This window comes from Notechis scutatus, chromosome 2, assembly GCF_049901735.1.
Source record: "Notechis scutatus isolate UNSWTSFEM ecotype Mainland chromosome 2, rNotScu1.2, whole genome shotgun sequence".
In the NCBI taxonomy this organism is placed as follows: domain Eukaryota; kingdom Metazoa; phylum Chordata; class Lepidosauria; order Squamata; family Elapidae; genus Notechis; species Notechis scutatus.
Window position 1 is genome coordinate 142377260 of NC_142010.1, and position 12992 is coordinate 142390251.

Sequence of the window (12992 nt, forward strand, 5' to 3'; positions counted from 1 at the left end):
GTACATTTTTTTATAATAGTAGTTTTTGTTATTGATATGGCTGATTGATATATTTTAATATGATTACATAAGAGAATATCAACCGCTGCCCCCAATCTGATATGCTCCAAATGTTTTTGGTAGTCTGAAATAGCCCTTATCATTACCAAATTTGATTCCAGCTTTCAGAGGACAGAAATATCGTTTTTAGTGTCATCCCAAGTGGAGTAAGAGAAATGCAAAATGGCAAATCAGCGACCACTTTCAAATCCTACTGACTATATAGGAAATATTGTGGCATGAGAATCACATTTTTTTTCTTTCTACTAGGACTTTTTAAAAATGTGACATCTGGTTCATCTGTTTAATATTAAACATTTGCTTTATCTTCTGCTCTTTTCTCAGATTCTTGAAGATTTGCTTGAGTCAGTTATGTAAGGAGCATAATAATGGGTGAGTATATGCTAAACTAATCCATTTAATTAATTGTTGATTTTAAGTTACTGTTTTAGAATCTACCATGTCAAGAAACTTCTCATTAAAGCAATGGACATTCATTTTTAGTTACGATCAGGTTTATTATTTTACATTTAAGAATTAATGCATTTCTGAACAATTTCTATAAGTAATGGTTTCCCTAATGCTGCAAAGTATTTGATATCCAGGAGAGCAAATACATTACTTTTATTCACCCCAAAAGACACACTTGTTTCTCATTTGTGGTTTCTTTAATGATCATGAATGGATATGCCTCAATTAGTAATTGTGGTAGATTTGTGAGAACTACCACCCAACTATTCATCTCTTGATAAACTCATTAGTGGAATTTAGTTTTAGTGCACAGGTTCTGTATATATTGCTGGATCTACTTAAAATAATCAGATTGTGAGGGGAGAACACATCCCCTGCTTTTACCATCTGTTAGGTTCACATATCTGTTAGGTTATAATGCGATTTGCTGGGGGGCAGGCAAGGGCTTGTTTTATGTGAACATAGCCATTATGCTGTGTAAACTGCAGTTCAGTTCAATGTTATGAGCTAAACCAGTCCATTTGGTTCATTTAGCATTTGATTAAGTACATCATGCCTTAATGGGGTGTGAACTAGTTATATTCAAAGGATCCTTATCTACTCTCATATTTACCTTTCTAAAATAATATTTTAAAATATAGCCCCTTTTTAGAAGCAGCAAGTACTCACTGAAAGCTTTTTAGAAGCTTTTTAGAAGTTGATGACATTAGTGTTGCTTGATTGGTGTTTTCTTCCACGTATATGTATAGTTTTCTACTTTGTTTTGTCTTCTGTTTATTTTTTTTCATAACTCCAAAATTGCAGACATTTAATCTTTGGCTCTCGTTATTATAATTGCCTTTCACTGCATTAAAATTGTGGAGAAATACTAACACACTGCCTGTATTTTGGTGTGCTTTTTTGTCTTTTTTCTATTGAAGTCTCACATGTATTCTTTAGTACTTTCTCTTTTTCTATATAGAATCTGTAACAGCAAGAAAACAAATTGCTATTTTTCTTCCTCAAATAATACACTTTTTTTAAAATTAAAGATGAAACTACTGACTGCATGAAGATGGATGCTGGGGACTATATGCAAACTAATCATACTTCTGTGTTCAAGACTTTTCCTGAGCAACAGAATGTTATTTCCGGCAACCAGCATCCACTGTCTGACAACAAGGTTTGGGAATCCACTACTTCTGCTTTCTTATCTGTATAATGATTTTTATAAATCATTATATGTCTGATCAGAAATTAATTTTGAAATTACATTTAATAAAGAAGCTAAAACTTATCTGTGTCACTTTGGCTATTTAGATCAAGATTTATAAGAGTTTAATCCTCTGCTTCTAGATATTCAAGCCTCTTTGATTAGTAAAAATGCTGAAAATTTTATTACAGAATATTTGGTACATATGGTCCTTGCTTAACACCAATTGAGACTGGGATTTTCATCACTAAGTGTTATGGTCATTGGGTGAAACACTGTGTAACAGCACCATTTAGCATCACCAATTGCAGAGGTATTGCAACAGTTACCACTTAGAAGATGGTCATAAATACCATCTTTCAGCCCCATTGTAACTGAACAGTGGTTGAATAAATGGTCATGAAAGGAGTACCTGTACTTATTAATTTGATCATTTTTTTGCCTTACAATCATGAACATATTTTGTTTATCAATTTCTTTTGTTTCCACCTAATAGCTTTCTCTGATTGACTTTTGCTTTTCCAACTTTGTTAATAATTATTTAGTACTGAAGTTCTAGATATTAATAGCCATGTCTAGATTGTTTTGTACTATTTTTGTATATTTTGTAATAAATTTTCATTATATTTTGTAACTGCAGAATTTTAGAGGGATTAGGAGTTGCAATTATTTTTTTAATTATGTAATTGTAACTAATGAACTTACTGAAAACATTTTAAATACAGCTTTTTTTGACATTTTCTTTATTTTTTGTTTGTCTGTTTAGTTTTTATCAAACAAGTTTAACAGCTTGGCGGGACCTTCCACTTGTTTAACGGGAAATACGTCTTGTAGTTTCAATTACTATCCAGGTAAGTTTGGCTGCACTGGCTTTGAAACAGATGAAGATCCATTAGAAGATTCTAACATTTAGGTAGGAAATCACTTGCTTTAGATTCAATTTTACTACTGTACAATTTATAATTGAATCTAAAGCTCCCACAGCTAATATAATTTGAAATGTTCTTCATAGTTTATGGAGGCAACTTTGCTGGTTGGATTACTTGGTAATTAGAAATATCAGTTGTTAACAGGAATGGGCGTTGGTAAATTTACCTGAGAACGCCCTTTCTATAGATGCTGCTCGAGAGCCCAGGGTGGGTTAGACTCCTCCTGATGACATCATCAAGCTGGGTCTGTCTTGTATAAAAAGGACTGCCTGTGGGAGTTTCCTCCCAGCTTTGGCGAAGGTACTTGACAGACTGTAGGAAGTGTCTCTGAAAGCCAAACAGAATCTTTAACATTAACACATCTTACCATGGTCCGGACAAAATAAGGGAGGGGCTGGGCTCTCTAGCAGCATCTATAGAAAGGGCATTCTCAGGTAAATTTACCAACGCCCATTCTCCTAAATGCTGCTGTGAGAGCCCAGGATGGGACATACCAAAGCCCACATGTCCATGGGAGGTCCTTGTCCAGCAAGTCTCTCTGAAGTTGGAACCACTCACTGAAGCAACCGTCTGCCAAAAGCCGCACTCCTCAAGGCATAGGAGTCCAGACGGTAATGTCTGATGAACAGAGACGGGGAGGTCCACGTAGCCGCTCTGCAAATCTCCACTAGGGGTGTCTGGGTGGCCCAGGCAGCTGAAGTCGAGGCACTCCTAGCAGAGTGTGCCGTTAAGCCCTGGGGTACTGGAAGGGCTCTGGTTAGAAGGCCTGTGATGCATGCTGTGATCCACCTACTCAAGGTGGGAGGAGAGGCTTTGTTGCCCCCAATGGGAAGGGGAAAGGACACAAACATGGCCTCAGTTTTGCTAAATGTAGAGGGACGTCTGATGGAAATTCTAAGCGCTCTGCTAACATCTAGGGAGTGCCACTTGCGCTCTAAGTCGTGGAGCGGAAGGGGACAGAAATCGGGTAACACTATGTGTTGGGATCTGAGGAACCCAGTATTAATCTTAGGTACAAAAGGTAGGGTCTAGATGTCTTTCCTGACAGACAAGGCTGCCAGGACTGAAATCCTTCTAGAAGGAGTGATCGCTACCAGAAATGCCACCTTACAAGACAAAAAACTGCAAGGGAATTGACCTCAGTGGTTCAACGACTGCAGTACTTTAAAGAAGTCCCATGTGGAATCTCGATGACCACTGGAGGCCTCAGGTTTGTAGCACCCTTCAGAAACCTGTGGACCGTGGGATATCTAGACAAAGATTCCACTCCCCCCAAGGATAGAACAGAGGGCAAGGCTGCAACCTGCCTCCGCAGAGTGTTAGGTGAAAGTCCCTTGTCTCGGCTCTCTTGGAGGAAGTCCAGCATCTGGCAATTAAGGCCCCGGAAGGGGCAATGTCATACTTACGACATCAGTCACTGAAAGCCTTCCAGATTGCATCGTAGATGCAGTTGGTGGAGGCTCCCCAGGAGGCTTGGATAGTTCTTATTACTCTGGAGAAATGATAGTTCCGGATCAGGGATCCCCACTCAATCTCCAGATGGCCAACTGAAGCCACTAGGGCTCTGAAAGCAATATTGGCCGCTGTCTGAGTGACACTCTTATCTACCAGAATCCTCCAAGGACTGGAGATGGAACGGTTTACTAAGTCTGCGAACCATGGCCTCCTGGGCCAGTGAGGGCTACGAGTATAAGTTCTGCTCTTCTGCCCACAGTTTCTGGAAGACCCCCGGAATCAGGGGCAGAGGAGGAAAAGCATGCAGGAGTTCCCATGGCCAAGGGCTGCGTAAAGCATTCATTCCCTCCACCCCTGGAACCACACACCTGGAGTAGAACCTCGGGAGTTGCGTGTTGTCCTGGGAAGCGAGGAGATCCACTGCTGGCAATCTGAAGTGCTCTGATAGCTCCTGAAATAAATCAGAGTGCAAACGCCACTATGCCTGGTCAGTGGTGGCTCTGCTAAGCCAGTCAGTCTCAACATTGGCCCTGCCTGCAATGAGCTCAGCTCTGAGCGATACCTGGTGTATCTCTGCCCATAAGCAGAGTTGATCTGCCTCTAACATCAGGGGTCCTGAATTTGTCTCGCCTTGGCGGTTAAAATGTGCCTTGGTTGACACCTTGTCAAGCAAGATCAGGATGTCCCTATCTGACACAGCATCCTCTAATTGTGTCAGGGCCAAATGGACCGCTCGAAGCTCTAGCCAATTAATATTATAGGCCAAATTTGCCAGGGACCATGGTCCCTGGACCACCCTGGATTGAAGGTGGGCTCCCCAGCCATACAGACTGGTATCCATGGTCAGCACTAACCTGTCGGGTTCCTTGAATAAGAGTCCCATGGAAAATGCCTCAGATGACCCCCATCAAAAAGATTTAAGGACCAACGGAGTTAATCTGACCTGAAAGAGGAACCTGTCTTCTGATAAGGTAGAAGAAACTATTGGAGCGACCTGGCATGGAATCTAACCCAGGGCACTATATTAATGCATGATATCATTTTCCCCAGGAGCTTGGAAAGCGTAGCCAGGGGCACTCTAGGGTTAGATTTTATATGGCCAATTAACTGATACTCTCCTGATGTTCCTGGGACAAGGACACCTTGCAGGAAAAAGTATCTAATACAGCTCCCAGATAAAGTAAGGAATTGGTGGGAGTAAAGTGGCTTTTTTGGCCTCTTTGACAGAGAAGCCACGCTCTTGGAGAGCTTGAATGGTGATATCCAAATCTTCTGCTGCCCTAGATGGGGAAGATGACTGGACCAGTATATCATCCAGATAACACTGGACTCTTACTGGGATTGCCCTAATAACGGCTGGCAAGGTTGCCACCAGCTTAGTAAATGATCTGGGGGGGCTGAAGAAAGTCCAAGGGGCAAGGTCCTGTATTGGTAGTGTCCCCCCTTATAACAGAACCTGAGGAGCTGCCGATGGGTCATAAGTTCAATGGAAGAGAGGAGATAGCCCTCCCGAACACTCTCTAGAATAGAATGCAGCATCTGCATTTTAAGGCCTGAATGGGATAAACGCATTCAGAAATGTTAGGTTGAGAATAGCTCGCCACCCCACCCCACCAGGCCTTGGGGACAACAAAAAGCCAAGAATAAAACCCACATCCCCGTTGGAGTTCGGGGACTGGTTGAATGGTCGTTATGTCAACTAGGTGTTGAATGGCCGATTCCATAAGGGCCCTTTTTTGAATTGTTCCGCGAGATGGGGCAGAGCAGGAAATTTCCTGGGGGTGATGATAGAATTCTAGTTGTAACCCTGACCTTAGTCCAGACCAGGAGTCCATCGTTGACTCCTCCCCTTTTGGATGAGAAGGCGGCCAAATGACCTCTGAATGGGAACAACGAGGGATTATTTAGAGCGATGGAATGAACGACCCCTTCCCCCACAAAAGGGCCGTTTACCCGCAGTTGTCTGCCCCGTATGTCAGGGCGTTGCTCTTGGCGCTGGGAATACGCTCTCTGCGGCCTGGAGAAGCAAGAAGTAATTTTGGGCCTAAATGGAGGAGGCAGGTAAGGGGCAGGATGGAAGTCTGCCCTCCAGCCTGGCGAGGAAGGAACTTTTCCTTTGACCCTCGTTTTGACGATGAATGGATCGAGAGCATCATCGAACAGCTTTTCACTGGTGCTGGGGCCCGAAGCCAGCTTCCACCTGCGCCGAGGCTTTGCTGCCAAATTCGTAACCATAGCAGTTTCCTCCCTGCTACAGACGAAGCCATGGCCCTGCAGGAGAACTGGCGGAACTTAGGGTGGCGTCCCCATTAATTCCGCTGCTGCTATAATCTTGTTGAGATCTTGATGCGATCTCAAGTCTGATGGAGATACGTGGTCTTGTAGCTGGTGCAGCCAGCGGATAGAGGACCTGTGAAAAACAATGCAGCAGTCGAGGCCTGGAGAGCCGAAGCAGAGGCCTGATGGTTACATTTTAATGTCTTCTCGGCACATTTGTCCCCTGCCGAAAGTACATCCTCGGGCTCAGTTGGAGCGTCTACAGAGGGAACTGTAAGAGCGGCAGCGAGAGAAGGGCCCACATTGCTGGGGGCCCGCCTGTCATATGAAGATGGGTAGGGGCCTGCGGCAGGAGAGGCGAATTAATTCTGATCAGATCCAGAAAAACTGGGTGATGGAAGGACCTTCGAGTGGACTATGTTTTTGGAGAAGAGGGAATCCCTGGACCCCGACTGTACCACCTGAGGTTCCTGGGCAGCCTCCTCTGGGGACACTGGGCAGTAACCAGTGCCTTGTGGAGGAGAAGCTTGAATAAAGCCGGTTTGTGGCTGATGGGGGTTGATTGGGTAACAGATCTTCCTCTTCCTCAGAGAGGTTGGGGTCCCAGATTTCTCCCTCCCGTTCAGAAGCAGGAGAGTGGCTACGTTCTGATGGTTAGCCCCCCCCCCCCATTCTGATTGAGCAGAAGGGGCCTTGGGCTCCTGTGGGTGAAGCAGTCCCCTCTGGGGGATCTGGCTTGTAGTAGGCCAGTAAAGGGGGGCTGGGCCCTGTTTGAGGATCGAAAAATTCATAGCAGCCCTTCTGCTAGGCTCTGTCTGATGGCAATGGAGACTACATCTTGGATGTAGTTGAGTCTGCCACCAAATGATGGATCTGAGGGGTGAAGGCCTGCAGCGGGGGAGAAGGAAGCCTCGAGTTTAGGTCGAGAACACCTTGGGCCATGGAAGTCCAAGCTGAAGAGAGGTCCCAAGAGGCCTGTTTAAAAATTGGGGCCTGATCTGCTTAACAACTAGAGGATTGGCTGGTTGGGAAGCCTTTTGTAGTTGACCCCTCATTTGCTCAATAGTTTTGCTGAACTGCCTTTCTAAGGCTGCATGCCTTTATTTCTCTGCCTTTAATTCAGCCTGCGATGTTTTCTTAGGGTCCAAAACTTTGGCCCTAATCTTGGCCGCCACCTCCCTTTGAACAGACTGGGAGCGTTGTCTCCTTTCTTTTGCCAGCTTGGGGGCTTGAGAGATCAGGCCTGAAGGCTCTGTATGGGCCTTTTCTTGATCCATAATATGCATAAACAGACACAAAGGTGCTGGAAGCGATCCTCACTATGTGTTGTCTATGCAGTAGCCTGAATAGGAGCTTATGAATAGTAGAAGCTGGCCTTTGGGGGATGATGCCACCTAAAACGGTCGCTTGCTACTTTCTTTAGAAGAAGAAGCTTTCAAAAGAAGCTTTCACCACATGCAGTTGAAGAAGAAGCCTCCAAATTGGCTGCTTGCAAGAGCTACAGGCGGGGGTTAAATCTTAGGCTGTAAACAGCCCCGCAAAATCGGCAATAAAGTGAAAATTTACGATCAGCTGAGAGGCGCTGTTATCTCCCGATGCAACCATCATGGAGGCCGAAATCGCTGAGGGAAGACTGGGGGAGGATCAAGAGTTACTCCCTATTTACAGTCTCCCTCGGTTGAAGAAAACGTTGAATCCTTGTTGCAGGAGAGTGGATGCCAGTGATGAAAATAGCTTTCGTTTTTGCCAGCTAAACTGCTTTCAGAGACACCAGCTTATGGTCATCGAAAGAAACTGAGTCAAAGCTGGGGGGAAACTCCCACAGGCAGTCCTTTTTATACAAGACAGACCCAGCTTGATGATGTCATCAGGAGTCTAACCCATCCTGGGCTCTCGAGCAGCATTTAGGAGAATTTCCATTAACTGTATCCCTGGGACCTATTCTTGTTTTCAGAATCAGGCTTCAAATTAGAAGTGTGTTCTTTTTTTAAAAAAAAAATTGTTTTCAAAATACATATAAAATTTACATTTTAGCAGTTTTGTGTCAAGTGTTAGTTATATACGTTCTTAAATACAATATTTACAATTCTTCTCTATATCAAACCTTATTTCTTTTATCTAACTATATATATAACATTTCCCAAACCTCATAGAACTCAGACTCTTCTTTACCTTTTAGTTTTCTTGTCAGTCTGTCCATCTCAGCACAATCAAATATTTTATTTATTATCATATTTTCTGAAGGTACATCATCTATTTTCCAGCTTTGGGCATAAGCAATTCTTGCCACTGTTAATATATGTTGAACGATGTATTGGATGTTTCTTTGGGTTTCCTTTAATCATCTCCAGCAAAAAAACTTCTGGCTTAAATTCAAAATCGTATCCTGTAATTTCTCTTATCCTTTTTTTTTTCTTCATTTTTTCCCAGTATTTTTTATCTTTGGGGCATTGCCACCACATATGATAGTATGTTCCATCTGTGAGCTTACATTTCCAGCATTGCAGTTTCATATTAGGGTATATTTTGGTCAATCTCGCCGGTGTCAAATGCCGTCTATAAAACATCTTGATTAAATTTTCTTTATATGCTGTTGATAAAATTATCTCCCAATCTTCTAGCTGTATGCTATGACCTACATTTTGTGCCCAGGCAATCATTAGGCCCTTAACTACTTCTTCCTCCATTTCTACTTGGAGTAAAAAGTTATAAGTTCTAGTGATAAATTTTTCTTCTTTACCAATTAAAATTTGGTCTAATTTTGGGGGTTCCCTTTCTATTCCAAATTCCTCCGTATCTTTTTTATGTCTAATTTTTATCTGCATGTATGGCCACCAATCCACAATTATATCTTGTTCTTTTAATTTTTCTGTTTTTAAACTCCCCTGATTATCCAATAATTCCTTGCATCTAATCTTTTTGTTCTCTGTTGTATTGGGGTAAATCATTGCTTCTGTTGGTGACACCCAGTCCGGTAATTTGATGTAGTGTTTCTTCCTTAATTTTTCCCACATTGTTATTAATGAAATCTCTAATTTGATGCCGGTAAAATACGAATGGGTCCTTTCCCGTTTGTCCCACAAAAAGGCATACCATCCTCTATGGAGATCATGTCCCTCGAATACTAATATCCTCTTATTATTTAAAATTATCCAACCTTTCATCCAGAGCAGTGCCACCGCCTGATAATATAGTTCCCATTTTGGGAGTCCTAGGCCAGAAGTATGTTCTATAGCATGGATGTCAAACTTGATCGGAGTGGCCTGCATGTGATACAACTGGCCTACGGGCCACCAGTTTGACACCCCTGTTCTATAGTTTGACGTGAACTCAAGTTCTTTAAGAAAGGCATTGCTAATTTCGCAAGCATAGACTTACACTTGTAAAACATATATATTTTTATTGAATATTCTGATGTGTTCATTTGCATGCTCTTTGCATATTGAACTTTTTTTTTGGTTGCATCTTTACAATGTTGAATATCTGTTTCTGAAAAAGTAGTTAGAACTAAGTAAAATTTTAGTACAGCTCAAAGTTTGGTAGGAACTGATTATGGACAGCCAAGTGACTATCCTCACTCCACTGTGACTTACTTTAAAAGTATTTTTGTAAACTGGGATTGAATTTACAAATAAAAAACTCAGTTAATTGTTAGCACAAAGCAGTTTGTTTAAACATAAAGCCAGTTGACTTTTCCCCTCAAAATATATTTTGGAAAATCTATTTAAAATCTTTGTAATTTCTTCTATATATTGGGGAACATAGAAAACATATTTTTTATGCAGTAAGTTATATAAGAGATTATGGGTATCTCACTGATCTTTCCTTCCTTCCTTCTCTGGCAGAATCCCCAAGCTTTGAGAGCTGCCCAGCAACTGGAGTAAAAAGAACATTTAGAATAAATGCCAATGGTCAGTTGAAGACTTGCAACTCCCCCTTTGGCTCTGTTTCACAGAAGGCCAGAGTATATTTTGAAACACGCAAAAATCCAAGGTACATAACATTGTCTCAATTTTTTTGTCATTAACACCTTAATTCTATTTGTTGCAGGTTTTGTATAATATGAAACATTCTGAAATGTAACAAAACTTAGATGTGATTGCTTAGGTTATAAATGCTGGCAGTCCTCACCCATGGTAACTGAGACCAGGAACTCTGTTGCTAAGCGATACAATCATAAGGTGTGATGTCATATTACCACACCAACTTACAATAACAGTTTCAGCATTCACAGTTACCATCTTTAGCTGAATTTTATGCAATTGCATCATCCTGTAGTCATATGATAGCCATTTGTAACCTCCTGTCAGCTTCCCCATTGACCTTGTTCGAAGCCAGCAATGAAGATTGTTGCTGGACACTGCATGTAATTGCAAGCCAGTTGCCAAGTGCCTGAATTGTGATCATGTGACTTTGAGGACACTGTAACAGAACCTGTTGTAAGTATCCCTGGTACAGTGTTGTCATTTTGAACAGCTACTGACCAAGTGGACATTAAAGGAAAACTACCTGTAATAGTTTTAATGGACTAATTGGTGAAAGGAGTGTCCATTATTCACAGACATCTGCTAAATAGAGAATATATCACTCTGGCTCTTTGGGTCATTTGGTAAGTTTAAAGCAACAGACTTCACCTGAAACAGATATGTATTTTTTGCCAATTAAAGTCATTGAAGCAGGCTTCAATTGGCATAGCATATTGGTCCATTTCATGGGAAGTTCATTACAAGTCCAGTAATTTGAGATTTAACTGTACAGGTAGTCCTTGACTTACAACCATTTAGTGGCCAGTTACAGTGATTTATGACCAGTTTTCACACCTATGACCACTGCAGCATCCCTGTGGTGATGTGATCAGAATTTGGGCACCTGGCAACTGACATATTTTTATGACAGTTGTACTGTCTTGAGGCCATGTAATCACTATCTAACCTTCCTAGCTGGCTTCCGACAAGCAGTCAATAGGGTAGCCAGATTCACTTAACAACCACACGAGTCACTTAACAACTGTGGTGATTTGCTTAAAAATAGTGGCAAAAAGGTCATAAAATGAGATCACTCACTTAACAGCCTTGTAGCAACAGAAATTTTGGGCTCAGTTGTCATAAGTTGAGGACTACCTGTATGGATACAAAAGTAGCTATATCAAGTCAGAGTTCAGAGACAAACATAAACATTATGGAAGGACTTGAAATAAGCAGATCATACTTGAAAACCTCAAATGTTCTGGAATTGAAGCAGATGAATGAGTCAAGTTTCTTACCCCAATTGCAGGAATATTTGTTTGCAACTTATTGTAGTCAAAGTGATTATTTTTTTACACTATATCATATTTCAGTGTGAATTATCATCAAAATCCACTATTTGAATCTTTTATTTGTTTACTCATACTGCCCTTATGTCAGTAGAATCCACATGAAAGCTGTATCGGTGTTAACCTCCAAAAAAAAGTTAAATTGATACAGTGATATATAAGTTAAATGTAGAATTTTTTTTATAATAGATAGAATAGTAACCTATATAACTAGAAACTATGTCAATATGAGTGAATACCGATACTGGAATGCTGTAATGAGTGGAAAAGTGGTGTTTATGTTGGAAATATGACTAATAAAAATTTATTTTAAAAAATAAATCAATACAGTGTGAAATACTGTAGTATCACATCATTTCTTGTTACCACACATTAGTCTGAGTTCATTATGATTTTTTTTCACTGTACTGTATGTTTGTCTTCTTTAAAGAGAAGAATCATGGTTTGCTAGGGTTTCTAGATGAGTTTTTCTAGATTGCATAGAAAACCTGAATGTCTTTATAAGGCTAGCTAAAAAGACATCATTTTTTCCTGCAGTATGACTGCAAATTCCTTTGTAGGAAAATCAAGCCACCATAGTCAAGTTTCTGCCTATGAAAAATCCTTTCCAATTAAGTCCGTTGCTAATCCATCATGCCGGCGGAGCTTACTAAGTCCCAAGAAGTCTCAAAGAAGATTCATCAGCACTGCAGAAGAGGTAGGTGAAAAAGGAAAACAGAAATAAATTGAAGCTGCTTTGGTGGAGGAAGACAGAGTTAAATTTTGTTGGACTGAGAAGTTTATATATTTTCCCGATCTATCTTGTATTATAATATAGATTTTTCTCCAAGGTAATGTTGAAATATCTCACACTGATTGACTCGGTTATCTTAATTTTACAGAAGAGCAGCATTGACATAAATGTCTGGTTGCTTTTAGTTCAACTCCTGGATTTTAGGCTGAGAGAGGAAGTAGCAACTAAAAGAATGGAACAATAAAAAGTAAATAAACTTAGGGGAGTATTTTGGTGAGAAAATCTTAAACAAAGAAAAAAGATAAGAAGAAGACATTGTTAATAGATGCCTGTAAATAAAGGCTGAAGATGTGTGAAATATAAGTGTTAATAGAATAACTATAAGCAAAAATTTTATTTTCTGTGGAATGCAATACGCTAAATGAATTTCTGTTGAATCGTTCTTATTTATGCACATGACCATTATTTATCTGTACTCTCACATCATTGAGATTATTTTTGTCCATGGTGATGAGGCTTATGGATGCTTTTCTTAGGATCTTAATTTATTCTGTATATTATATCAACTTTGTCAATGACAAA

At 40.7% G+C, this 12992-nt stretch overlaps 1 protein-coding gene across 5 annotated transcripts in view; it reads left to right on the plus strand.

Annotated features, from left to right (window-relative positions):
• SENP1 (SUMO specific peptidase 1) overlaps positions 1–12992 on the plus strand; it is a 31624-nt gene that overhangs the window by 1602 nt on the left and 17030 nt on the right. For 4 of the 5 annotated variants that reach the window (XR_015747812.1, XR_015747811.1, XM_026673943.2 and 1 more), the window contains exons 2-6: positions 385–432; positions 1542–1672; positions 2469–2553; positions 10209–10356; positions 12215–12374. Coding sequence is in view for 3 of the 5 variants with exons in the window: in XM_026673943.2 (XP_026529728.1) it covers positions 429–432; positions 1542–1672; positions 2469–2553; positions 10209–10356; positions 12215–12374 (528 nt within the window). In the remaining 2 variants the exon portion in view is untranslated. The remainder of the gene's footprint in view (positions 1–384; positions 433–1541; positions 1673–2468; positions 2554–10208; positions 10357–12214; positions 12375–12992) is intronic. The other variant, XM_087956445.1, reaches the window with a different exon arrangement.